Here is a 27,027-nt window from a genome sequence, read left to right as displayed (position 1 = left end):
TAACACAATTCAAAAAATAGCTTAGGGTTTGGGAAGGGACCATGTTTGCAGAGAAAACACTTATTTGCCTGTATAACTAGAGAAAGCACCTTCCACAGGATGGGAGAAAAAAGCAGCACAGCTTTCACCAAACCTCTCTCACCTATTCCTAATGCTCACACAGAATATTATCTATGTAACATCTGTACAAAGGTCTGGCAAACCCAGAGCCTAATGAAAAGAGAATACCACAGTATTTGCTAGCACCTAAAATCATCCCTCCCTAAAGAATGTTACAGAGCAAGCTACAGAAGGAAGAAGCACAGCTGTAAGGTATACTGTTAGCAAAGAGGGAAGGAATCATCCCAAACCTTTCATCACGGAAAATACAACAAAAACAGCCTTGGAATCAAGGAAAGAAAATAGGGGTTAGAAAAATAGCAGCAAGAAAGTGCTGTTGGGCACAGATGAATCTCTCTCAACAACATGTCTGTGAGCAAAGCAGGAGTATCAACATCAAGAGGCTCATGTCCAAATGCAAAGACTTCAGGAAGAAAGTAGTACAGAAGGTGAGGTTAAAAAGTTGTAACAAAACTCCCTCCTTGACTTAAGGTGGTGGTCTAGTATGGAGGAGGAATCCAAGACATCTGAACACAATTCCTCTGTGAAGCACAGAAAACACCACTTTCAGGTTGCTGCATACTCTTGTGGTCAAGGAAGACATACACAACTATCCTTTTTATCCAGATACCTTTCTCTTTAATCTCCAGCAAGAAAAGACTGGAGTAGCTCCACAGTGAAACAGAGAAAGTAGAAGACCAAATTAGAATCAAGTACACAACTGTTTTCCTTATTCAGTAAGCTTCTTTGCTCAGTATCAGGAAAAAGCAAGTCCCTTGTGACTGTGTGCCATAATTAAATCTGTGACAGGTTAGCTTAGAAGCTAATTCATTTAGAAACAACATACAATACAAAGAAAATGCTTCACAGACTTCAAAAGGCTTTCAGTTTGATAAAGGCATAAAGCAGAAGGAGCACAGCAACAAATTTTCAATGTTAGATCAGACATACAACATTGCTCTATCACCTCAGCACAAACAGAAATAAGGTGAGAATTACTTCAGTTGCTTACCTTTATTCCTGTGCACCTATTCCAATTCACTCCACCATGGGAAAACTCAAACTCACAAGGAAGACACACCAACAATCCAGCTTAGTTCTCTCTTATGCCTACCCAGGTTTGACTTTGCATTACACTTTGTCCTTTTCCCCACCACTACTTTCCAGAGCAATTTTATTTCAAGTAAGTAATTAAAAACTTATAAACCTCCAAGCAAAGTCTGACACTACTCACCTTGCCTACATTTTTTGTGAGCTTCTTATGAACTTTAAAAAAAGACAATAAAACCGTAACAGATTAAAGTAAAAGAAATTTCTGTGCTGCAACCATGTGGGTTTGACCCGATCAAGTTATAATTACCTAAGCAACATATAAAACCCATATCATGTCAGCAGTGTACAGATCCCACTTTAATTATAAACTAGATCAGCTTCTCCAGAAATAAGGAAGGGTTCACACATCCCCAGTTGACTCCAAAGGGTGGCCCAACTGTTCCAAGTCAACGGAAAACTCGATTATCAGCTATAGGTCAGGGCTAAGTGCTAAAACAACAGATTTTCCGTCTTCCTTAGCACCATTTGAAGGTACAATGCATAGGCCTGTCCTTCCTGTCTTACACATTCCAGATCAGCTGACTTAGCCTACCAGTGTAGGCTTGATGGCTCTGAGCTGGGGAGACTGGACACTCCAGACAGTGACCTACCCCTCCCTACTGGAGATGTCTCACAGGTACCCAGCTTCAGAACAGCTCTTCAAGGCACATGAGATGAATTCTTCCGTAGGCACTCAGGCTTTCTTCCAATCAGCAAAGATTGGACTGTTGTAGCCATCCAATATTTAGATGGCTGGGGGTAGGTGAAGTGAGTAACACCCTTTACATCAGTCATGCTGAATGCACAGAGCGGTGACTTTCTCTAAGAATATGAACAATCAAGAAAAAAATCCCCATGTTGGAAACAAGTCAGGTGATAGCATATACATATGGGTGCATACACAACATTCTGCATGCCTGTATTGTACATGTCCTTTGTAGAAAGACAGCATACAGGCATGCTGCAGCTTACACAGCCAAATTCTGCCTTCCCAGTAAAACTAATAGTAGTTAAGCCTGCAAATATAACACCAAAACTTAAAGGTCAAAGTGTAAGTTTGAATTTCACATGTAACAGTCAAGAATAACATTTCATCAATAAATGAGAACCAAAAATCCTAGTTGTGTCAAATGACAAGCAACAAAACTATACATTTGGAAACTAGTTTTTTTATGTGCTTGGATTTCCCCATTTGAGTTTCATCAGAAGATAGGTTCTTTTACCTTTAGTGTCAAATTCTAAGAGGTGGCAAAGCTATATTACTCCCAGAGAACATGCTCTGAGGAAATTCCAAACAACTTTGAAGACATGCTTTACACATAAGCGATTGTTTGCAACCCTTTTAACACATGGCCAGTTTGCATTCTCCTATTGCACATTCTCAAATCCTTTCCCTGCATTCCCAGGACAACAGTGCTGAGGAATAACACCATACACCTCAAACTAATCTGGTATTCTTTTCCCCCATGCCCTTAGAGGATTATTCTCTGCAGTATCTGGTGCTTTGCTGAGACTCTCAAGTGCTGCCCAACGGAAGGAAATGGGATCTACCATGGAATGACTTATTGGTAGATTCAGTAATTCACCAGCTCTTTAGTCAGGAATGAGAAATGAACACACTCCCTGGGCCGGCTCTTGAAGTCTGCCTGCCAGCTGGAAGTAAGGAGATAATGTAAGCAAAATTAATAATGGCATTCCCATTTGTACAGTGGAGTACATTCATGCTTGGTTCTACATACTGAGAAGGTAGACCAGAGAACAGAGCAAAGAGCAGGCCAGTCATTTGTGTGATTAGAACAAACACTGGTGCCAGCACCCTCAGCCAGGTCATTTAGCGAAACGAGTCTCTACTTAACCCAGTTTTCATTTCTGTTCTGCAGTTAGTTTGAAGACCACTTACCCCTGCACTGCTCCCTCAATGACTTACACTGCAGGCCACCTGGTTCACCAAGTTTCATTTATTTGATACAGCATTAACATACCTAGAAATAACCAGCTCTGTTTCTGTTTGAACATACAGCTGGGTTTGTATCTCCTTTTAACACAAGGAACAACTGTGCAGTAAGCGTGGTTACATATTTTTGCCAATGCTATTTGGCCGAATTTCTTCTTCGTCACACATCACTACCACTGCACTGCCCTGGGCATATGAATGATCCCATTTTACACAGCACAGGTATCAGAGACTATAGATGTTGCAGAAGAACAAGAAGACTGAGAACCTAAACCCTTCCTACCAGGTGGCCTCTGGTTTGTTCTGTAATTTCTTTTACATTGCCCGATGCGACCCAAGAGCTTTGCAATAATACACTGCTTTGGCATGTGACAGAAGAGGGAGAGCCTTGCCAACACACACACAAATGCCCTAGTTTTGCAGCAGTGGACCCAAAAGCAGCCATTTTCCTTCAAGGCTGCACATCTGCAAGGACACTCTGATGCCAAGCAAATGCACAGTGCACATCACAGGATTTTTTCCAGAGCAGCATTAGGACGGGCTCCTGTGATGCTGGCTTCTGTAACGCCTCTGAGATTCACACATCTTTGCTACCTCTCTTCCTCGGTCAAATTTTGTTAGAACAGTCAAGTAGATCCAAACTTTAGGGGGCAAGAGTAAAATGTAGCAAACAGCATTGGAACATAAGCTTTGTTTTCTTAGGAAACAAAATTAACAGTCATGGCCCAAACCAACTTAGGAACCTTGTATAAACTGCAGCTGCAGGAAAGTATTGTGCAAATGCCTGTGGCTTTCTGGGAAGGCAAGGCCTTTAGTAGCAAAAGCTGGCTTGACTGATTTAAAAGATGCGAGCCCAACAAATAACGCTGTCCCTTGCACACAATTCATGAAGAACCTCTTGGTTCACCAGAGAACTGTGGGGGTGGTGTATAAATGTTGGAGTTTTCAAGTTGGAAAAATATTTCCTTTTGTCCAGATGTAGCTTTTATCCATCTCAACAAAGGTGAGACTTGGACATTTAGACTCCCTGGTTTGGGCATTCTTTTCTTTGAACTCTATGCCAAAAGATCCCTCAAGAATAGTTTTGTACAATAAATGAACCAAAAAAATCCCCAGGCAACCAACAGCTCTTTGGGGGCAGTGGAACTCGTATCTAGGACCCACAAGCCAGGAAGAAACAAGGCATAGGCAAGAACAAACAGCCTATGTTTACAGTAGAGATGTGTTCACATCCAGCAGAACCGGGCTCACAACAGTACAATAAATTAGCACAAGAACCTACTGAAAACCTGCAGAGTTGTTGATGGGGCAGATTAGAGCAAGGGGTCACCTACCCCCATACAGGCAGCAAAGGCTCCCTTCGAGCCTGCCAGGAGGAATATGTAGATTCATCAGCCAAGACAGTTGTATCAGCAGTTCCTCTTGCAGGACTGAGACAAAGAAGTCACTTAAACACCAGTCGATTGCGAAGTGCACATCAGGGCACAGAATAGGCACTGAACTGATCAAGCACTTATCTAAACTGCACTTCCAGGCAGCAGCAGGCCAACTCCAAACCGAATCCCATGAAGGAGAAAATCTCACTCTGTGAAGGTGCCAGCCAAATCCCAGGAGGGTGAAGGACCCAACTTCTACCAAAGATGACAGTTTTCACTGTCACTTCCTCTAGTCAAGCCATCCTAAAACTGCACTGAAGAACTCGCCTTATCAGTGAAGATTAAATGGCCTCTGTGATCATAACTGATCACTGATAAACAGGTTTAATCAACTCAAGCATGTTCTGATCTTTTTCTGAAACAAGCTGTCATATGGCAAAGCACTGGGGCCCAGCAACCTCGTGTTTTGAAGCATGTAGGGCCACTGCAAATAAAGTGTTCGCTGCTACACAAATTCCAGTTGCCCTTGTTTGGAAACACTCCCCCCACTCCTCCCAAGAAGTCAGTGACCTTTTTTAAACGTGGTGTATTTTCCAAATACTAACTTAGACCATGGTTTTTTCTGCTCAGCTGGTTTGGAAATACCACTGCTAGCAGTGGAAGTTCTACTTTTAAATGAATAGAAACAGGGCATGAAAGTCACATACAACACTAGAAGACCAAAGCCTTACATGAAGATACTTAAACAATAAAACCTTTACAGTACAAAACATTCCTAGGGGATTTTACAGTCTCAAATACAGGGAAGGTAAAAAGCTGCTAAAGCCTTGGAAGAAAGACATCAATTGAAATGAAACCAAGCACAAAACAAATACAGCACTTAGAAAAAGCACAATCCTAAAAGCCCTGGACAGGTGAGAACAATGGTTATTTGGGACTAAAAGGCAACAAGAGTGCTGAAAACCTTCCAAAGGACCTTAGGGCATTTTATTATTGTGCTGCATTTTCTAGGGTTTATCCTCTAGCATTTTTAATTCAGTGACATGCTACAAGTAAGTGTTGGGTGCAATGACAGGTCACTAAGCATTTGCTAAATTCAAGGATGCTTCTCAACTATCTGTATTTGAGAAGATTCAACTATAAGGTTTTTTGAGAATTCAAACAAAGTTGACATTACACCTGACTATTTTGTTTTGTTTTTAAATCACATTTGCCAGCTTGCAAGCTATTAGGAAACACCTTCTTTTCACTGAGGGGGGAAAAAAAAGCATTTTACTTTTACTGCAGTAGGGACCGATTCCAGACCAACAGGCCAAGCTAGAGCAGAGGTTGCATGAGCTGGGCATGTTGCACTGGGCTGTCCCCCAGCTACACACATGATCACAGACCTAGGTGCAGAATGATTCCTTGAAAGACAACAGCTCTCCACCTGCTGCTTCATTTGACAGGGCTTCGAGCACAGGAAATAGCACATTTACTAACCTTGGCTTCTCTGCATCTAGTGTTCAGCTCAGCCAGCCAAGTCATTGAAGCCCTAATAGCAGTATTTATTCTTCTGGCAAGTGAGGAGACATGGAGAAAGCGGGAAGGAAAAGACAGAAGGCACCCCAGAAGAGGAGCAAGGAAAGCCACACAGATAAATGAAAGGGTGCAGAGCACATTTTCCAGAAGGCAGAAATTCCCACATCCATTAGGACTTGCTGTCTAAGTAACAGGAGTTCCTGGCAGACACAACTGACTTCTCTGGAAAAAATGTTTGTTTTAATAAATGACATGGGGAAAGAAAATAAAAGGCAAAACAAAAGAGAGACATCAAAAGAACAGAAGCTATGCAAAAACAGGAGGCAAGGGCAAAGGCCATTTGTCCTCCCCATCTATGGAAAAGTGATGCCACATGACAAAGAAATAACGATAGTGAAGGGCACCTGGGGATATTTGCTCCTTACAGACCTCCAGGATAACTGCCTACCTTTCCCCAGAACCCTTTCTCTAAGCCAAAAATATAAATAATGGCCGCAAAAGTAAAAGCATTTATAAACCCCCTGCCTCTCCACTGCTAATCAGTGGCCTGATCATTCATTTTTTCAAATTACAACAGTAAAACAGAGTTAGAAATGTGGAGAAAAGCTTTTGTATCTGCTGATCAAGCAAGACAACTTTTTTCAAACTGCCCTTCTGACTCCAGTGTATCAACAGTTTGTCCTCCCTGCCCCATGACTACATCTGACACCACCGCCCTGGCTTATATCACAAGTTGAAAAGTGCTAGTCAGACTCCAAGATAAACCTGTCAATAGCAAGGCACAGACATTCACATTCTTCCCTACCTGCTTGTGAATATCAGCTGTTTGTCTGGGAGCAATTCCTTGAAAAGCTTTTACTGAGGGAGAAAAGGAAAGGGGGATGCAGAGAGCATTTCAAACAGAAAAAAAAAACCCAGGGGGGAACCCCACAAAGACTGCAAAGAGAAAATAAATTTTAAAAAGCCTGTCCCCATCAGGTCCTCCCAGCAACCTTCTTTATCAGAGGTTCATTGTCAATCAATTAGCCAAGGCAGCAGGGGTCTGTAGGAAGGGGGGTAGCTTGAGAGACAATGGTCTGCCCTGTTGTATTACTATTTAATCACTTTTCCTAAATAAATAAAGCAGCCCTGAGGTGCTGTCATGTCAAGGGAATTTATAACAAAAAACCCCTTCATTTTTCATTGGTCATTACTTTTCCTTCCCTCCCACCCCTGCAGGACTAGAGAGGGTTATTACTGTAGCCTTAAGTTCCATCTTTGTGTTGCTTGCCTTTGATTCCCACTCGGACCTTGCCACTTTCTGGCACTAATTTGTCAGGCTGAACAAAGGAGGGATTTGTACCTCCTGTAAGGTCTCAATTAGGAAAGGCTTCTGCTGTATTATGTGCCATTGGGACAGGACACAAAGACGGTAATTACAGGAATTTGCACTAAATGGCTGAAGAATTCACAGCAAAACTTTTCTTCCTCCCCCCTCCTCATCTTTCTCCAAGCTTACCCCTCCCAGCAGCCCTGGGGAAAACCACTCTCAATGCCTGCAAGCCGTAATTACCAACAGCAGGCCCCTCAGGTTAAACAGCAGCCCATGCCCGGAACGGCACAACTGCCCGCAGGGAGCAAGGAACAAGGAAAAAGGCTCAGCTTGCTCGTGTGCCTCCTCAGCACAAACTTTTCTGAGCCAAACAAGTTTCCCCAGTTATAACTAATATTACTTATTTCTTTGCACCATGGTAACAGCTCCAAGTTCCAGCCGGCTCTAAGGGTCCCAGGAAGTGGCAAAGGATCTGCTCCCACAGTAAGTGCTGTGAATCCCCATCCTTGGGGACAGAGAATCCCAGTGACCAGCTTCCCACAGACCCTCCACAATTCACATTTCTCTGCACAAGAACATTTGTTCAGTTTGGCAGACTAAAGAGAGACCACAGGAGTACTGGGAATGCCTCAGATGTATCAGGAAAAGACATCATGCAACTCTGGTCAGAGCACCTCATTTTTGCAGGGAATACACGAGTGAGTACAGATTGATCATCCCATGTTTGGGAGAGGGAACCCATCCTTTCCCAGAGAAAAGTCTGCTCCCATACTACATAAAGCAAGACTAAAACCTGCTGCACATTGGAGACATGTATACTTCGTTGCCATCCCAGGGCCTGATCCTATTTTAGAGGAGATAATTGAAAATATTCACTTGAAACTCTCCGGAACCTCAGTCAGAGAATGTAGCAAAATATAAAAAAATGACATCAAATCATACAAATGTGGCCAAGAACAGAGGCAAAGCCCAAATACTGTAACCAAAAACTGCAATGATGCCGACCTTCATGATGCTCCAGCTGCCATGCACTGTGAAGAGACAAGCAGGAACATGACCTGCAGGTGACTACCCAGAGAGCAACAAATCCAGCTTGCACCCACAGTAAATTTTGAGGGCAGTCCAGTACTTCTAGGGCCCAGGTCTCCCCTGGAAGGGATTCAGGCCAGCCAGCAGGTCGTGGGCCCACAAAGATACTCCCCTGAGTCACGTGTGGTTCCAGAGCAAAATGAGAACCCCACCCCAAAGCAGCATGGGGAGGAGGCAGGACCATCACAGCTCCCATAATACAAGAGAAAAACTCTCCAAAAGAGCTGTTTCTGATTGAGCAGACAATTTCTAAGTGAGTGTAACTAAAGCACCTCTACAGTGTCCTGCATCAAGAAAACAGCTCAGCCACCCTGTAGGGCAGTCCTGGCCCATGTACTGCTGTATGTGCAGGATCTAAGGTTTCAGCACTGCTCATCAAAACAGATGAACCTCTGAATATCCCACAGGTTTTTCTCCACATTTTACTACAGCCACGGTGAGAGGCAGGGAACAGCTGTGCTGCTAAAACACGCACATGCTCTTTCCAGTGATTTTCTTTTCCTGCAGAAGGGGTGTAGGTGCAGATGCTGCAGCCTGATTGCTCACCTGCACACTTGAAGCTCTGAACTGTGAGCCCTCTCTCTAGAGACAGTGTGGTCAGGATGCTCAGGAAGCTGGTGGTCACAGACTGGCGCTTGGTCTTTCTAAGATCATTTCCAAAGGGCCGATCTCCAGGTTTGCTCCTAAGTGTAACCTGTGGGTTTTGAGTCAAGCTTCGAGTAGCATTGGCTGCTGCTTTCAGTGCCTCCATCCACTCCTGGGCCCTCTGACGGGTCTCTGCACGCAGGCGCAGCACATCTTGGGGAAAAATGACCTGAAAGCACGAGTCACAGCCATCCTGAGTATCTGTCTGGACCGACAGGCACACATCGACATTGTAGCTCAGCAGGGGATCTTCATCAAGCCTACCAGGTTGGAATGCCATGAGATAGGACCTGTTCAAGACAAAAGTAAACGCCTTCCAGTTATTCTGGACAGTTAACCTGTAAAGAGTCCCTGATTTGAGAATATTTTGGTACTCTTTAGTGTTTTCAGTCAAATTCATGGATAGGAAGAGCTCCATAGGCTTCTCTAATAATCCATTGGTTTGAGAAAGGTCACTGTTATTTTCAGGCTTTGGCACATTCTCCAGTTTCTCCTGCTGTCTTGTAAAAGCAGGCACAGAAGCACGCACCGCTTCCCAAAGTTTCTGTCCCCAATCCATAGTCTCCCACGAGGACTCTGCCTTCAGCTGTAGCTGTGAGCTGTCTGACAGGACAGTGTCCACCACCTTGGTTTCAATGCCACCAGTAACAGTGACCCTTTGAAAACGCATGAGTGGATACACTGTGGGAAGTGTCTGGTTGCCACTGCTGTCCAAGCAATACAGGTACAGTTTGTACTGGGAGAGCTCAGCATAACAGGTTTGCCAGTAGCTGTCATTGTCTCTTCTAACTTCTAAGTATCCCTTCTTCAGAAGATTTGGGAACACTGTCTTGTGTTCTGGAGGAAACAAAATGAGAATATTACGATTAATTACTTCTTTTTAAGTTGTCTCAAATTACTGCATCATTCCAGCTTCTACATCTCTCCTACCCATACACAGCATATCTGAGGGTAGGATCACAGAGCCTTCATCTAATAGGTTACGATTATCAAACACAAGCACTGACTCTACATTTGAGCCACCGAGAACACAGCACTTTTTACCCAGAGGTACCAAAACACTTTACAAAAAGGGAACAAAACAATTTTCCTGAGACATCCAGGACAACAGTGACAGAGCAACAAAACACTGTAAGTCTCCCAGAACCCAGTCCAGAAGTGGATAATACTATCAAGTAATCTATTGCCAGCTAAAATAGATTTTGACTATGTGAGAAACACATACAAATTAAAACACCTTACCCTCTCTTTCCTGTTCCTTCCCACGCTCAACTTCATGTTTTCACACACACCACCTCTGCCTCCCCCATCTTAAGTAGCTCAGAGGAAAAGGGAATAGTGGTATCTGGTCAGCTCCTCTCTGCTGCTCCTTCCTTTTCACACCTTTCCCCTGCAGGGGCTGCAGTCCTTCAGGTTAAACATGCCCCTGCACGAGCTCTCCATGGCCATAGTTCCTTCAGGAAATCTCCACACTCCACCATGGGATCCCACATGGGGCTGCAGGGAGATCCTGCTCCACCATGTTCTCCCCAGGGGCTGGAGCACTTTCTCATCCTCTGGCCCTCAGCTGCTCTTGACACAGCTGTCAGTGCTGTGCCCTTTCTGAGATGTGCTCTGCCAAAGAGGCCCCACCTGTGGCTGATGGGCACAGCTGTGTCCTGTGGAGGGGCTGCTGGAACTGGCTGGAACAGCCCTGCTGCCAGCACTCGGGTACAGCACCTGGCACCTGGACGGACCCGGGGAATGCAGAACTGTGCCCAACACAGCAGCTTCTTACCACATTTCAGCACGACCTGGGACCACAACATTTTGTGCAGCTCTGTTTACTCCGGAGTTTTGCTGATTTATGAGAATCAGGTCAGGAGTAGCAGACACAACCAAAACTGAAAAGTAAGAGGCTGCCCAGAGAGATTCAAACACATAAACCCAAGCATCTCAGCATTTCAGGTACTTCGGAGCAGACCCTTTCACAAACCCCAGCTCAAGGCAAAGTCGAGGGGAATTTCTTCATCCACAGAAAACCAACTGTTGGGAGATGAAACAGGAAAGCCTTATAAATATGATTGCCTGACAAAAGATTTTGGGAATATGAAAACTACAGGCGACATCGAAATGAAAGCCACTTTTGAAATACCAGGTCTTAGTTACTGAACAACTAGAAAACAATGGTATGGCCGACTGAAGGTAATCCCCTCTTGATGGAACAATACCCTCTGCTTGCAAGCAGGTCCAAGGGTCAGAGCAGACCCTACTAGCTCAGCAGAAGGGGTCCAAAGAGTAGTTTTTAGAAGTTAAGATGTAACACTCTATGGTAATATAAGAACTCTTATAGGCTGTATGTAAATGCTATAGGATTTGTATCTTGTATTAGATTGGTTAGTGACAATTAGAATATTCAGTACAGAAGATGATTTATTGTATTGTAACCAGGACTTCAGACTCTTCACTTCTCAATTCTCATTCTCCTTCTCACTTCTCCTCTATTCCTTTACTTACTTCTACTTCAGACTTTCTCATACTTCTCTCTTCCACTTCTACTCTTGCTCTTACTCTTGCTCTTACACTCTCTCTCTCACCCGTTCACTCTCTTGCTCTCTTGGGCCTGCTCAGAGCTGAGTCTAGCAGCTCTGAGCAGTGCCCCAATACCCACGCCCTTTACAATAAACCCGAGACCTGCCTATAGAGATCTCTCGTCTCCATCCGTTACCGTCTACGTCCGGCCGTCCCGACAGGACCCCAGAACCCCCGAAACCTACAACCAACCATACACAAGTTACTCCAGGCACTAAAGTGATGCGAATTTAAAAGGAATTATCTAAAGCATTTCTGAATTTAAAAAAAGGTTTCCATGCAAAATTTGTTCCAATCTGGTTTGCACCACCTCAGCCACCACAGGCAAGTATCATATTTTCATCTTGGGCTAGTTATGTGGCTCTATGCAATTTTTGTTGGTCCCTGCATAAATCCAGAGGCATTCACTGTCACACTGGAGTACCAACTGTAACACTTGGCACCCCAAAACAACCCAGGCCTGAGGAACAAACTCTTACTCCCATCTGAGCTCTACTTCACCTTTCCAGTAAGGGTACCTGTGATGCGTCTTGACTTACAGTGACAGAATTAGCAGACACAAGTAAAGGGCACTGCCTCCGATTGTCCATCTCCCTTGGAGTCTGCTATTCCTGGCACAACAGCAAGGTAGCCACCTGGAAACAGCTCCTCATCCACTCCCCAGCATAATTAGGTCACAACAAAAATCAGCATCAATTGACCTTAACACACAGCATTACAGACCACAGCAACACAAGAGCTGTTCTACTCGAGATTTCTGCCCTGGGGCTGACAGCCTTTGAAACAGGGATAGCTGGAGGCATAAAACATTTTCAGCATCTCAGCTTAACCAGTTACACTCATGTTAACAGGCCACGCCCTAACAAGCTTTAGACACCATCTCTGAGTATACTGAGGATGTCTTCAACACAGAGCTAAGAGAACAGAAACATCTAGACTGGATGAAGCTTGGAAACAAAACCAGGTTGGAAACTACCATCCCCATCCGTACTGGGCTTCCCAGCTAATACAGCCAAGATTGCTGACCAAACTGCTCTCACCACTGCTGGCTAAGGGGTGAGTCTGTCTGTCCTCCTGGAGCACAAGCAGAGTCAGGGACCCTTGACAATTTGAGGAACTTAGTTACTGTCCAGGGGCTTCTGATACCAACTGGTGCAACCCTGGACTGTAACCTTCATTCTAAGAAGACGCTCCTGCCCTTGGCTGGAAGTACTCCTGTAGCTAATTCTGTTTCCTCTATGGGCAGGAGAAAGAATCAGAATAGCAGCAGTGTAAAGGCTTTTGCCAGTTCTTCAGCAAAGACCAACTTTGAAGGATTTAAAAGGATTAAGTAGACAAGCTCCAGTTAAACTTAATGAACATACGCGAAAAGTAATTGTTTGATATACTTAATGTCAGTATGGAAATCTCATGGGGGTTAAAAATGGGGGAAGGATGCTACCTTGCAGCCACACTAATGAAAAGGAGGCACTTAGGTTTCACTTTGACAGCTCAGCCTCAGCTTCCCCATTCACCCAAATACTCAGAATGGAGCCTGGTTTTAACACCGTTCTCAAAGCACTCCATCTACAAAGATTTCCTGCAGATATGGTTAAAACCATAACAAAAATTTTTTAAATCGCTACTTTGGCACTAGGTCTAAAAAGGTCAGTATAACTACACCTTGCATATCAATAAACTACTTGAGAGTATTTCAGCTAAGTACGAAAACTGGAAGACTAATCTATAACCCAAAACGGTAGAGAAAAAGCACACTTTGATAGCCCAAATGGATAGATATGCACACACATGGACACACTAAAAGAGAACCAATTTTGTTCACCGTACATCTCTGGCCCTGACATTCATTAGTATTTCTGTGCTAACTCAAAAGCCATTAATTTCTCTGAAACCCACACTAATCCCTTTGTAGTGCAGATAATGGACAGCCATTCTAGAGTCATCTTCCCTTTCTATTAGTCCAATCAGGGAGGCAGCGCTTCTGCAGCTCCAACTGCAATCTCTCTCGCTTCCATCAAGTACAGATGACAGTTCAAGCTTCTCCATAATAAGACAACTCATAACCTTCCCCCAGTCACCCCTCCTTCATCTGCACACAGATTTGCTTGTCCTTTGTTGAGTTAGAGAAAGGCTATCTCTCTCCCTGTCTTTCACAGAGGCACTCCCCTCTCCCTCCTTCACCCCACTCCTTCCCTTCAAGCCCTGTGAAATTGGCTCCAGTGGCTCTCGCTCTAACTGGGACAGAACCAGCAGCCACCTTGATTAACATTCAAATGCCTCGTATTGTTTAGGTCAGGGCAATAGATGCTGGCAGAGACAGGCTGAATCCATATGCTACACATACACACACACCTTACGGCTCTGCTCCTTCATCTCCTCCATGAGCAGTGTGCCAGATAATATCTTCTTACTCAGAGAGCAAATGGCACCATCTCTCTATCCACCTTCCAAACCGAAACTGCATCTCTTTTCCTCCTTATGGACATAGGCAGAGTAAATTGAAGAAGAGCAAAAAAAGTAAATAATCACAGTAAATGGCCCACATCTGAGCCACCTGGAGTTATAATTTCAAGGAAAGAGGTGGAAGAAGGCAGAGGAAAACAAAGAGAGACTCAGCAGCTGGGGACAGAATAATTATCTTCCTCAGCACCTCTCCTCTCCCTTGGGAACTTCCCGCTTGTCCCAGGTAGGAACCCAGCACACAGCACTGAAAGCAGGACAGCCTAGCACCCACCTACCACTCGCCACACTTGGGGGCAGCTGGTGCAACCAGCATCCCTGGAGAGAGAGGCCAAATGTTATATCCGCATGTCCAAAAGATACACGCTCAACTGACTGTAATTGCATCTCAGTTGGCATGGCAGGAAAACTTACTCTTTTTCCACCAAACGTTTCTGACAACAGTCATTCCAAGTAACTTGGAAAAGAGCAGAAGCAGAGATGCCTAGTTTGTGAGGAGTTTGCATCTTGAGGGGCACTCCTCTCTGAATTCTCTAATGCTTAGTAAGTGATGAGTGTAAGTTACAGAGTTTTTGTCAATAGTTTTCCTCTCTCATTTTTACAAAACTGAGCATTTTTACAAAACATGTTTGGGACCTAAAATGCTCTCAAATCGGGTTGGGCTAGTCACCTTGGCAGGATTTGCTTGATCAGGACAAACTGTGCCTCAGATCCACAATGTCCACTATCTTCCTACTTAAAAATACAGTCTTTTTCTTCCCACCTGTTTTCCCACCTGGCTCTGCAGATACATATCTTTCGGTTTGTCACTGTGCACGTGCTCAACACAGTGACAGCTCTAGTGCTCCCCAAGCTCACAGGCACAGCAGGCAAACCAAACAGCTACCTGAAAAAAGTACTATAGCACCCACACTGCCAGGAGTGGTGGTGTTTGAAAGATAACATCCACACAACTATCAAACCATGCTGTGTTTAAAACACTGTGTTTCAAAAATCCAAGCCAGCCTTCACCATATATTACAGAAGAAGTATTCTCTCTTTTTTTGCCAGGCCACATGCCCAGAAATACAAGAGCCTGCCTTGAGTTTGCTTACAACTTCTGTCTTTGCTAGCTCTGCTTCCCACTTGTGTCTCATAGCACAAACAGGGTTTATTTCTAGCACATGAGCCATTTTACCAGCAGGCCTAAGAAGATACTGCCCCAAAAGGCACAGCTTCTTTTCAGCTCCTTTTCTTTCTCAGCACATGGAAAGGATCCAGTGTCATTTTACTTGTATTAGTGGTGGAATTGGCAGTGCTGGGTTAACAGTTGGAGCAGATAATCTTAAAGGTCTATTCAAATCTAAATGATTCTATAAAAAAGCAAGCAGGAGGAACAGATAAGCTCATAGTATTGAGGATACTATGAAGGTAAGGAAAAAAAAAGTGAAGAGTTCGTCTATGCAGTAACTGAGACAGCTTCGGAGGACTGGGAGACCTCTGCAGGCTCCAGAGGGAAGTCCTTTGCCGCACTGACGACCAACAGGAGTTGCTGAAGGTCCTCTCAGTATCTCATTGCATTCATTTAATTTGGATTAAAACCCTGAAAAGGGATGTCTCCTAAGGCTGCAGCCATTATGACCCCTTCAACCACTGCAGCAGGTTTTATCCAACCTCAAAATACATTCTTCCATCTTTTCTGAAGAATAATTAGTAGTCACAGATACACACATCTGCAAAACCTAGTACTTTCCTTTTTGCGCTTCTCTTTTCAGCTCAGCTCACAGTAGCAGCAAACTCTTTGTGAGGCTCTCTTGTAAACACAGAGGGAAGAAATAGCATGGCTACCTTGTAAAACCTGCAGAGCAGCTGAGCAGAACAGGTAAAGGAAACAGGTAAAAAAAGTGTATTTTCAGAGTACAGAAGCTCTCCTTCCTCAAAGAAGGTACCCCTGCCTTCAAACATTCCATACAGAAAGGCTCTTGGAGGGCACACAGCAAGCACTGACAACCTCGAGAAGTGGGTCCATGGGAATTTCATATCACAGAATCACAGCTTAAGCTTAAAACACTATTAGGGACATGTAAGGACGTTCAATGGCTACATTTTAATGGAGTTTCTGTGGGCACATGAAGTTGTTACACATCAAGTCCAACCCAGGAGATGTTCAGGATACAGCTGACAAAAACTAAGAGCTCTGTCTCCAGACCTGTGGATGCACTTCTATTCTGCGTCCTTTCCATAGAAAGGATATAGAACAGAGACCCCACTCTACAAGAAGCAATATATCTCCCTAAACAAACATAATAGCAGGTATACTTGCTTTTGTCAACCAAGAACACCCTTCTCTGGGATATAGCAACTATGTCACAATATAACACAATAACCTACATGTTTGTACCTATATATACACTTATACATACTTACATGTTATATGTATTTATACACGCACACATCTCCCCAAACACACTTAGGCACCTGCTTTTCACGTTTCAATATAGCTGACTTACCTGGAAAAGCCAACACAAAAAGTTCGTTTTAAGCCTTATCAGGCCACCTACTCATAACTGGAGTCAATCCACCATATGCATACATGCACGCTTTCACAATCCCTTGATTTTCAGTTAAGCCCTGCCTTTATTTAGATTATAAAAATCTTTGTGGCACTAGCTGCTTTTCTTCTTCGTAAGTGCCCAGTCCACTTCTGGCATCTACAAAATAAATCACAGGGATGGAGACACTGGGTCAGTGTTTCCAAAGCCCTGAGCACAACTTCTTCCAGTGCAGTGCTTAGGAAAGGAAAAGTAAGAAGTATCACTTGCTGAAACACCGCTTCATATGGCTCACTGGAGATGCCTGCCCCCGTCTAATAACAACACTTTCTGTACCCCTCACAAAGCTGGCAGGGATGGCTCAATATTGACAAATTGAGTGCTTTAGTTTCTGTTGTTTATGGACTGAACAGTCAACATCACTTAAAGAGAGCAGAGATCTCAGGCCTTACAGTAAAGCTCTGTACACCCTCCTTTTAATGGCCGCTCTTTCACTTTATGAGAACTGCTTTTGTTTAGATTTGCCATTCTTCCAATAACTTCAGCATTCAAAGCTTTTTTTAAGTTTGGGAAAATCAATCAAGGAAATGATCAGAAATACACAGCAAATGAATTTTTTTTTCTTGAGTCAAACTGAACAAGATAGAAGCAAAAAGTAAAACAAGCTCAGTTTTTTAAACCGTAACAGAAATCAAGTTTAAAAAATGATCCTTAGGCAGGCAAACACACAGAGCCACATCAAAGACAACACAGCCATACTGATTTTTCTCCTTTTAAGAGTTACCTCACAGTTGGGTTTTGGGTGGTATTTTTGTGGGTTTTAACATCCAGCTCCTCTTTCAAGACAAATATTAAAACCAAACAGGAAACTCCTCACATAAACAGAAACAAAGCACCAGCACAAACCTGTGTTTCCTTGGATGTCCTCTCCCTTGGTTAATGCCAGGTAGGAGAGCAGAGCACAGTTATTGTCCTGACCAGGTGCAGGTGGCTGCTGCAGGGAGGTGCCTGTGAAGACCACTCCCCAGTTTACATGGCTGATATCAGAGCGTGACCTGTTGTGTCCTGGTTTGAACATGGAGGCTTCCTCATTCTGCACCAGGATGTCATTCACTGAGCGAGGCCTATCTCTCCGCCGCTGGCAGATCTTGAAGATATTAAAAGCCGTGGTCTCCCCTTCCCCTGCCCAAGCAAGGTTATCAGCAGCTGTTCTCCTCTGTGCTGTGAGTTGGTCTTTACCAGGGAACGCTGTCTGAGCTTTGGTTTCCAAGAGGCCATTTTTGCAGTGATCCCAGATGAGGCTACTTTTGGCTAAGGAGGCGACGTTCCTCAGGTTCCTGCTCTCTGTTATCTGATCAAATACCTCGTGCCCAACCAGTTCAGGGACCTCCTGTACACCATACACCTCAGAGGGCTGCACAATCTTTTCAAGCTTAGTATCAAAACTATTGAAAAAGTCTTCAGTCACTTCCAAGGCAGGGCTAATGTCATCCACTTCAAGAGCCTCCATATCCTTTGCTGCTGTGGGCTCAAGGCGTTGCGAAGTGTTAAGAAGATACCACATCAATATTGAGAGAAAGACCTGCTTCACATCAGTCCTTGGCACACCATGAACTTAGATGTGGTGGGCAAATACAGTCACCAACCCCAAACCATAGTGGTAGGAAGTAACCAACTCAATTTGTCTTCAGAGGGAAGACCTAACACCCACTGAACAAGTGGGCTATGTTCCCTGTAAAAAACAAGCTCATAGTGATGAAGAGTACCTGTAAAGAAACACAAAACATCACATCAGTTAAGAGTCTTCCCAGGTAAATATGTTTAATCCAATGACTCCTTTCACAGTCATAGCCCCTTCATTCAATTTTGTCCTTCAACTGGCACCAATATTATCTTGTATGCAGAAACCCTTTGTGGTTTCTGTTGCACACTCTGTATGAACTCTGTGTGTAATCACTTTTTGAACTGAAAGCTGCAGAGAGCAGGATGGGGCACCAGATGACAGGAAACCAAAGTGATTTATCAACCAAGTTTTAGAAAGCTGCACTGAGAGGTAGCCACCTAAGGAATGCTTCATACAGTTTCCCTTAGGGCTCTAAGAAAAAGTTGATAAACTACAGGGTCGCAAAATAGGCCAACCAGCCTCAAATAGTTTGTCTTTTTGTCCTAGATTGCTTGAACTCCCAATTTTATGGAGACCAGCATGAGTTTTACAGCGGCTTCTTTGCCTACTCGTCTGCATGAACAGAACTGTGATATTTATCAATTAAACCAGTGCTACAAGGCTGCTGCACAGAACTGCATATAGTTTCTTTCCAGAATATCACCGTGAACCTAAGTGAAGCCATGTAGCAACCTAAGCCCCAGAGAAACAGTGCATCCTACCAGCAAAACAAAATACACTATATCCTGCACCGTCTCAAATCTGCAGATCTTTACTTCCAAACTCTTGATTAACTAGTCAAAACATAAGACAAGCAAAGAGATTTAAGGCTGGAACTACTGAGAGCTGTATTCATCACCTGAGCTTACACCTGTAAGGAGGAAAGGAGGAGAGTTTCTATTCCCTGTGGTGCAGTAAGGGGGTGTCCCATTGCTGACTTCTGTCACACCAAGTTTGCTGCCATACAGCTTCTCACTCTTGAAGCTCCATCCACAGTGCTGCCATGCTGAAAGGAAATGCATGGTAGGTATGTTTAAATTGGGGTAACCTGTCAAATGAACCCTGCAAGTTCTTGGGACCTGGAGACTGGGCATTTGTACTGGCAGGAGAACAGCCCTCACGTCTCCTAAAACAAATCACAGTACCCAGAGCCTGTACATGCAGAACAGCTTAAAGTCAGAGTTTTGAACACATCAGCTCAAGTCCCAGAAGCAGCAAAGCTGCATTAGCTCAGAACTCTGCCTAGATTAATACACCCTAAACAAAACTAATTAGCCTAGGCTGGGCTGATAATTAGCAGCTCATTAGCTTGTAAGTGCTGCCGAAGTGCTACCAGGACCCATGAAGATTTACACTTAGCAGGAAAAAACATCTATTAAACAGCATCAAAACCAGATAATACTTCTATTTAAGGTGGCTTTTTTTTAATCCAGAACAGTCTATTAGCCTAAGTTCCATTAGGAAAGCTGCTTAAATAGGCACCCTTTACTATAGCAAGCCAAAGGGAGAGAGGAAGGTGGCCAGCAGCACTCCAAGAAGGGGGCACAGAATTCTGTAGCACAAACCAATCCCCTCCACAATCCCCCAGTGGCGTCCTCTCACCCCTGCTTCCATCGTAGCCAGCCATGACACAGTTGTGCTCAAAAGCAGCAGTTCACCCTCCCTCCTAACAGATCTGCAGTTCAGACTATGATCTCCACAAAGACACTCCAACTAAGTAACTTTCGAAAGCAATAACTAATCACATACACAACTCTGGAACATCGAGCCTTTACACTGAGATCTTTCTCCCCCTATCTCTTTGCAAGGATTCACTTTGCTAGTCTCATAGTGAACCAGGGTAGGATCAGCTTCAACAAGTGAACATAGAGTAAGACACTGAAGGTAGAGACAAAACCACAACCAGAGGGCTGAACAAAACAGACCTGGAGTTATTTCAAATCAGAACAGTATGGGAGCAGACTCTTTGCAAAGCTGTGCAACTGTGCCAGTTGACAGTAGTGGGAAATTAAGTCATCCTGGGCACATCTGCATTGTCAGCTTATGCAGCATGGAGTTTACTCCTGAAGCTCATTCCTGCCAGCAGCCCCAAAACAGTGTTCTGCTCCCTGGTACCACAGAGCTTGGGAGCTCAACGAACAGCCTAAGGGACATAATTTGGTGCAACCTGTCCACTTACTTTACGTCCTTCTGTGGCATATTTTTAAAGCAAGAATGGTATTTTGAAGTTGCAAACTGCAACAGGCATTCACTTGAACAAAACTAGCACTAACATAACCATAGGCCTGCAGTGAAGGCTACAGCCTGGTCCATTTGAAGATGCTACCTCATAGGGATGGGCAGAGAATGCAGCCTTACACTCCCTCACACAACTGGAGTGGCAATCACTCCAGAAGAGAGTGACACGCCACTGCAGCATTCTAGTGACAGCAGACACAATGTTGCTCTGTTCTTTAAGTCACTAGAAAAGGTGGAAAGCAAGGGATAAAAATTGACACTTACATTTAACAAGTTCATTTTTAAATGCCGGAGGCTTCAAGTGGCTGAATGTTTCTCTGGATCCTGTGAGACTGGAGCTATCCAGTGCCACGCAGCCGAGTGTGGTGATGCCAAACTACAAACTGACCTCATATCCAGTAGGGTGCTGAATCACACAGTCATGACAAGATGACAGGCCCCCCCTGTATCACATGGTTCACAAACTGCAGCATTCATACCTTCCAAACTAGTCTGTTTGCCCTGCTCAATAAAGACATGAAAGGTGACGTCAGTGGTGGCAGGCTCATCCTTTCCTACACCAACAGAGTTGTGCCAGTAATTCCCACTAGCACTGGGATCCTGCAATCACGTATCCTTCATAAACACAATTAGGCACTTTCTGACAGTGGCACTCAACAAAAATTTAATTCAAATGTCTGCATGGATTTGGTGCCAAGTGAAAGCAAACTCTGACATGGCAGCAAAAAGTTTCATCAGAATCTCCTCCAGGAGGGAAAGCAGTGAAAATCACTTCCTTCATGTGAAGGGTAAAAAAGGCAAACAATGGCATAACTTAAACTCCTTTTAAGTTACTATAAAATGTATTGCCTTATGTATTGTTTCTTGAGACACCTTAAATTTTCCAAAGACATTCAGTCTAAGGCAGTGAATATGAGAGGAAGAAAGAAGCATCAGCCCAAACTATTAAAGACTGATGTAGCTATGGGCAACTATAAACATGGATCTCTGCTCATCCAGGCCCCTGGGAACCAGTCTTACTGAAAAAAGGATAAAGGAACATGCTGCATTGTACTCAGCAAAAACTGCTGGATACAGGAATTGCAGCAGCTGAAAAACAGTTTTCTGTATATCTGCCCAGCATGAACAAGCAGCAGTCAGATAATTAATGTGCATTTGGAACATGAGTAGTCTTTACTATTACAAGTTTATAGTGGCCCCATTACTCACATGGCTGAGGTAAACAGCAAGGATTACTAGTCATAGCACATAAGACACTGAAGTTCAGTTTAGTAAAGATTACCTCCCTTGGAGAAGCCACATGGACTTAACTTAGGTGACAGCACAGTCTGACAGCAGAGAAAAATCATGTATGACAAATGCCAAGGAACATACACTGGAAGAGATCATTTAACTTCCTGATACGTCTTCTGGATCCTCATGGGTCATGGAAAATATCCAAGCATTGCATGGCAAAATTTAAACAGCATAGAAAATGCAAGGGCAGAAAGTAAATCTCGCAGGTGGTATGTACCACCACAACAGGCACCCACAATCAATGATGTTCATGAGAAAATGCATAAGTTATAGGAGCTCTCAGTCAGTAAAAGGTAGCAAAAGACAGGTAATATATAAAGTCCCTCAAGTCTCATTGATTCTTAATGACTCTTGGGCTCAAATTCCTGGCAAAGATTTGGGTTTCTGAGAATTTTATCTCAAGGGCACAAGAGGAGTTTTACAAGCTACCTGTATGCAAATAGAGAGCAGGGGTCCCTCAGACACTGAGGAGCTTGCCCTATCCCCTTCTCAATGCACTGGAACCTGCTGCAGGAACCAGCTCTGCGTAATCTCACACCACATTACAACTGTGGGCTGAAACTCCAAGGCCAAGAAGGAAAACAGAAGTTGGGTAATAATTGAGTAGCAGAGCAAATTCAAGGCGCCTCAGGGACTTTCATTTGTCTTATGCTGCAGGCCTGGACCACTACAGTCCAGTTTATGGGCTGCAACAAACCTGAACAACAGGTCATTTGAAGAAGAGGTGGATCCACTCTCTGTTTGAATACAATCCACTGGGGCTGGAGCAGCTAAGCACCAACTGAGCTTTTCTACCTGTCAGTCTGAGCAACCTCAGACTGCAACCTGAATGTCTTCCAGTGGTACCTCACACAATCACAACCTACAGGTTTTGCTGCTACAAGGATTTCTGATCTGCTTTGTGGGTCACATCAGACAAGTATTGCCCTGAATCTAAACAGGACACACTTAGTGACAATCCTTGAAAACCAGGCTCTGCTGTGCAGAATCCCTGAAAAAAGCTATGAAGCTGATGACTTACGTGCTCCCTAACAGTTAAGAAGTTGAGCTGTATTTGTCAGGTGGGCACACCTGAGTGGGCAGAAGAGAGAAAAAGGATGCACAGATGGCCGTCACACACACAGCCTTTACCACTGCCTGTGCAGGTCTGCACATCACTGGCACGGAGTGCTTGCACAAGGAGCTGAAGAGCTGACAGTGACAGGTATTGTGGAGTGCCCGCTTTCCAGCACCACCCTGCTGCAACTAGACAACAGCTGATGCCTTCTTTATTTGCAGTATAGCAAGGCTGACCCAGCAAACACTCTCCATCTTGTTCTGCCCAGAAGCTCTTTCAAAGCATGATGGCACCTTGGTCTCTCCCAGGCAGAGCCCCCTCTCCCTCAGCTGTACAGAAGCACAGTATCATAGCTGCTGTGGATGAAGCCTCAGCATACAGCATCCCCAGTCAGAACTGTTGCACTGTGTGCCATCCACATGTAATCAAAGAGCAGTCCTGGTTCAAAATGCTTCCACTCCAAGTGGTTATGAACCCCAGGCAATGCAATAGCCAGTTCTCTGAGCAGCAGCTGAAGGCTGCACTCCTGCTTGCCTGTCACACTCATCTTGGAGAGGCAACCGATAAGGAGGAATTTCACAAGGGACAACCGTACAGAGTGAGCATCAGCTGGGACTCTGTCCCTGTGCAAGCTATCACATTCTCCTGGATCCTGGCTGTATTTGTTCCCATGGCACAAGGAAAGCCTTTTCCCAAGTGATTCCAAAACCCCAGATGACCTACTGCTGTTTACATCAAGTGAGACAGAGCACACAAGCTCGTTAGATTCACCATTTCAATGGCTGGAGGAAATTTACAGTGCCTCGCAAAGAAGAGAAAACTACAGGAAACTCCTCATATACAGGGGATCACAGTTTCAAAAGGTTGCCATATGATAGTCAATGGCTGGTTCAACATCACCTGGTCAATTGTCCTTAGATCACATTTTTAAAGCCCCTCTCCAAAGGCCTCTTTCCCCAACAGACAAACCGAGAAAGTCATAGATTAAATTTTTCAGACTATCCCAACTTTAAAGTGTCTCACAAAAATACCTTTTGACTGATATTCCTGCACAAACCCACTGGCAATATTCAGGAAAAACTCACAAAAACTGGAGAAAGAGACTTCCTGGTCAGGAATGCTTGGCTACAGGTGAAGGGTGGGTAGCTGAATGTAAGCATAACTATCTCCATGTTGCAAACCCCCGTTTGCCTAAGGATGACATTAACTACCAACACTTATCAATGAAGAAGAGCTCTCACATCCTGTCTGCTTGACCCAGGGAGAGGCAAACAGCAGGAACAGCTACAATTAACTTGGAGCCTAATTACAGTCAAGCTGGAAGATAGTGGTGATGTCTTCTACTCTACAGAAAACAAAACAAAAAAGAAACCGAACTTCCTTCAGTTCATCAATTGCAAGAAGATGAACTGAAGAAAGAAGTGAAAACAGGCAGGAAGAAGAAAGCCATGTTCTCTGAGGAGAAGCAAACCCTTAGCAAGGACACACGAGTCTGGCTCTGTGAAGCACAGATTTTTCCCGGCTGCTGATCTCACCCAGTGCCTCTAACAAGGAAGCTCCCCAGGCATCCTCCCCGTGTGGAGAACTAACATATCACAGCTCCAGAGCAGCTCATCCAGTGATGAGCCACAGCAATGCACAATAAACAGTGCTTACAGGATACATTGTCTTTAATTTTAACTGCCATTCGGAAACAGTGATTAAAACACAAAAAACACTATGCTGCAAAGAGCACAAGAGCCTGCACCAGAACAAAGCAGGGCCGGAGGCTGAGGAGCACCCAGGAGTGGCGGAAGACAGACAACCAGAAGGATTTCTTTTCCAGAAACCGACTGCTGGACAGCTCTCCCAAGATTTTTATCACTGACTCATTTGCCTTGCAGCCATCTGACACACATCCCGCCTGGCTGTGGAGCACCACCAAGTAATGAAGGGCTGTATCACTTCCTGGGGATGAGTAACCATTTAAAATCTCAGCAGCTGGACTGGGATGAAGGATGAAGGACCTTTAGCATGGAAAGGAAGAAAAAGCCAAGCAGACCGACCACAGGGGAGTAGCTGGTGGTGACACACAGCCCAGGCTGCAGCCAGCCAAACCCATCAGCACGTGGCACTTTCTTAAATCACATCAGACTGAAATCCAGACCACCCCGCTCTGCATGCTGCCTGGTGGCTGCCCAACCTCACAAAATCCACAGGGACAAAAAGAACAAAGCAGTGTAGTGATTTGGCCTGAGACATGGATCTGTGGTCTTAAACACACATGAACCCTCAAATAACAACCCAAGGGAGGGAATGATTTCTGTGCTTATACTCCAGTTTTGTCCAAAGTTGTATAACTTGGATTTTACATGCTGTCCTTGTCTATTCGAACACTGCCTGTTCTGCCAAGGCACACAGAAACCACAGAACACCTCCTGAATTCAGCACAGAGTACAGAAATTGTCAGGGAACAGGGTATCCAAGAGGAGCAATACAAACTCTTCCAGTACAAGACAAAACATGATTAAACTAGACAAGCAGGAAACAACAAACGACATGACTCAGTCTAATACTTCTAATTGTATCTGCCTCTATGGAGCAGTTTGGCTCCTGCTAGGATGTGGAGCAACTTTGTACATGTCAGGTGAAATAAAACTTTTCTTTAAAAAAACCCAAAACATTTCCATTTAATGCTAACTGAAATTTTATAAGTACCTCCTCACTCCACATTTCCTAGGACTAGGTTGAAGAGGAAAGACAGTCAGTCCTTAAATACTTTTTCTTTTTTTAAAGTTCAGAAAGTAAGACTTTTCAGTTTGCCATTGTTGAGCTGTGAACAGAAGTAAAAAGCACAGCTGGAAATAACAGCTTGCATTGCCCCAGAGGCCCAAAAGAAGGTAAGAAACACGGCATCTCCCACAAGAACACAAGAGACCGTTTCTTCCCTGAGATCCTGGCACAGCAGTAAGAAAATACACTTGACATCCAAATCTGTACTGCACACAGCTTTCTAAGTAACCCAGATCTGCAACTGGAGCTAACTCCTCTCTCCAGCTGCAGTACCCTAAGAATCACCTGGGACAGTACAAGCCATTCTACAGTGAGACCTGGATTTCCCATAACTGTTAGTGGCTGCATGCTGACATTGATGGAAATACAGTGCTTAATAACAACCTCATTTCAGACCTCGAACTAAGCTCTTCTCTTGTTTTTCAAACAGCCAGGACCACAGTGGTTTGTCACATAAATTGGCAGAAGGAAAAGAAGCAATGATCCAAATCATTCTGAAGTTCGGTCCAAGTGCTCAGGTCCTGGCAGCCGTGCCACAACAGCTGACCCTGAGGGATGGCTGCAACCACAGGTACCACTACAGAGTTGTGTGACTACTCAGCACAAGTGCTTGCTCTGTTCTAAACTGAACTACGTCTTCATTACAGAAAATCATAGCAGAAGCCCTGTAGAAATGTCAAGGCTTCTGATGATACTGAAATGCTAACACATAACCTGACTTCAGTCTGGTAAGGTCCTGACAGAATGATGTATCTAGCTACTATAGACTGATAAGAACTTTCATTCCACTATACAGTGCTCTGTTTCAAATTTTAGATTTCTGATTTAAGTCCCAAATTTAATTCTTTAATTTTGGATAAATAAGATGTAAAAGTGGCAAGATGAAAACTACTGTTGCTTAAAGTGCATGGGCATTGGACCCACTAAGATTCAGAGGCTTATTCTTACACATTGCAACTTTTTGAAGTCACTTAGCATGGTATGCAATGCTGAAAATGAGATTTGCCTATAAAACTTTGTGGGATGACGGCTATTTGTGCATATTTGCAGAACAGATCAGGAGAAAGTCATGATGCCCTACACAAATGTACAGTCGAGTTTCTTCCCTTATCTTACCTCACACTGCCAGTGACCCTACCACTTCTGCTGATGCTCCAGCTAGCATACATTCATTCCCACATAACAGAGACTCTTGTCAGGCCTGTTTGATTCCAGAAGGTATAATTCCACTGTCTGTGTCTTGGTGCCTGCTTCTTAAAAGAAGCAATTTTACTGTAAGGTAAGAAGACCACGGCATTATGTCATACTCCGGGCTATTAAAATAGAGAGGGATGTCAGCACCCTGTGCCTA

At 44.1% G+C, this 27,027-nt stretch overlaps 1 protein-coding gene across 4 annotated transcripts in view; it reads right to left on the bottom strand.

Annotated features, from left to right (window-relative positions):
• The window catches only part of PLEKHM3 (pleckstrin homology domain containing M3), an 82,399-nt gene that overhangs the window by 54,563 nt on the left and 809 nt on the right, over positions 1 to 27,027 (bottom strand). The window contains exons 1-4 of one of the 4 annotated variants that reach the window (XM_017735636.1): positions 20,816 to 21,033; positions 19,173 to 19,319; positions 17,557 to 18,416; positions 8,990 to 9,925 (exon numbers count right to left, since the gene is read on the bottom strand). In XM_017735636.1, coding sequence (XP_017591125.1) covers positions 8,990 to 9,925; positions 17,557 to 18,214 — 1,594 coding nt within the window. In that variant the 5' untranslated portion in view covers positions 18,215 to 18,416; positions 19,173 to 19,319; positions 20,816 to 21,033. Of the gene's footprint in view, positions 1 to 8,989; positions 9,926 to 17,556; positions 18,417 to 19,172; positions 19,320 to 20,815; positions 21,034 to 26,792; positions 26,942 to 27,027 lie in introns of those variants that run through there. The other 3 variants (XM_017735638.1, XM_008634684.2, XM_017735637.1) reach the window with 3 other exon arrangements.

This window comes from Corvus brachyrhynchos, unplaced genomic scaffold (assembly GCF_000691975.1).
Source record: "Corvus brachyrhynchos isolate BGI_N302 unplaced genomic scaffold, ASM69197v1 scaffold255, whole genome shotgun sequence".
NCBI classification, from domain to species: domain Eukaryota; kingdom Metazoa; phylum Chordata; class Aves; order Passeriformes; family Corvidae; genus Corvus; species Corvus brachyrhynchos.
This window is presented reverse-complemented; position numbering and strand designations above follow the sequence as displayed.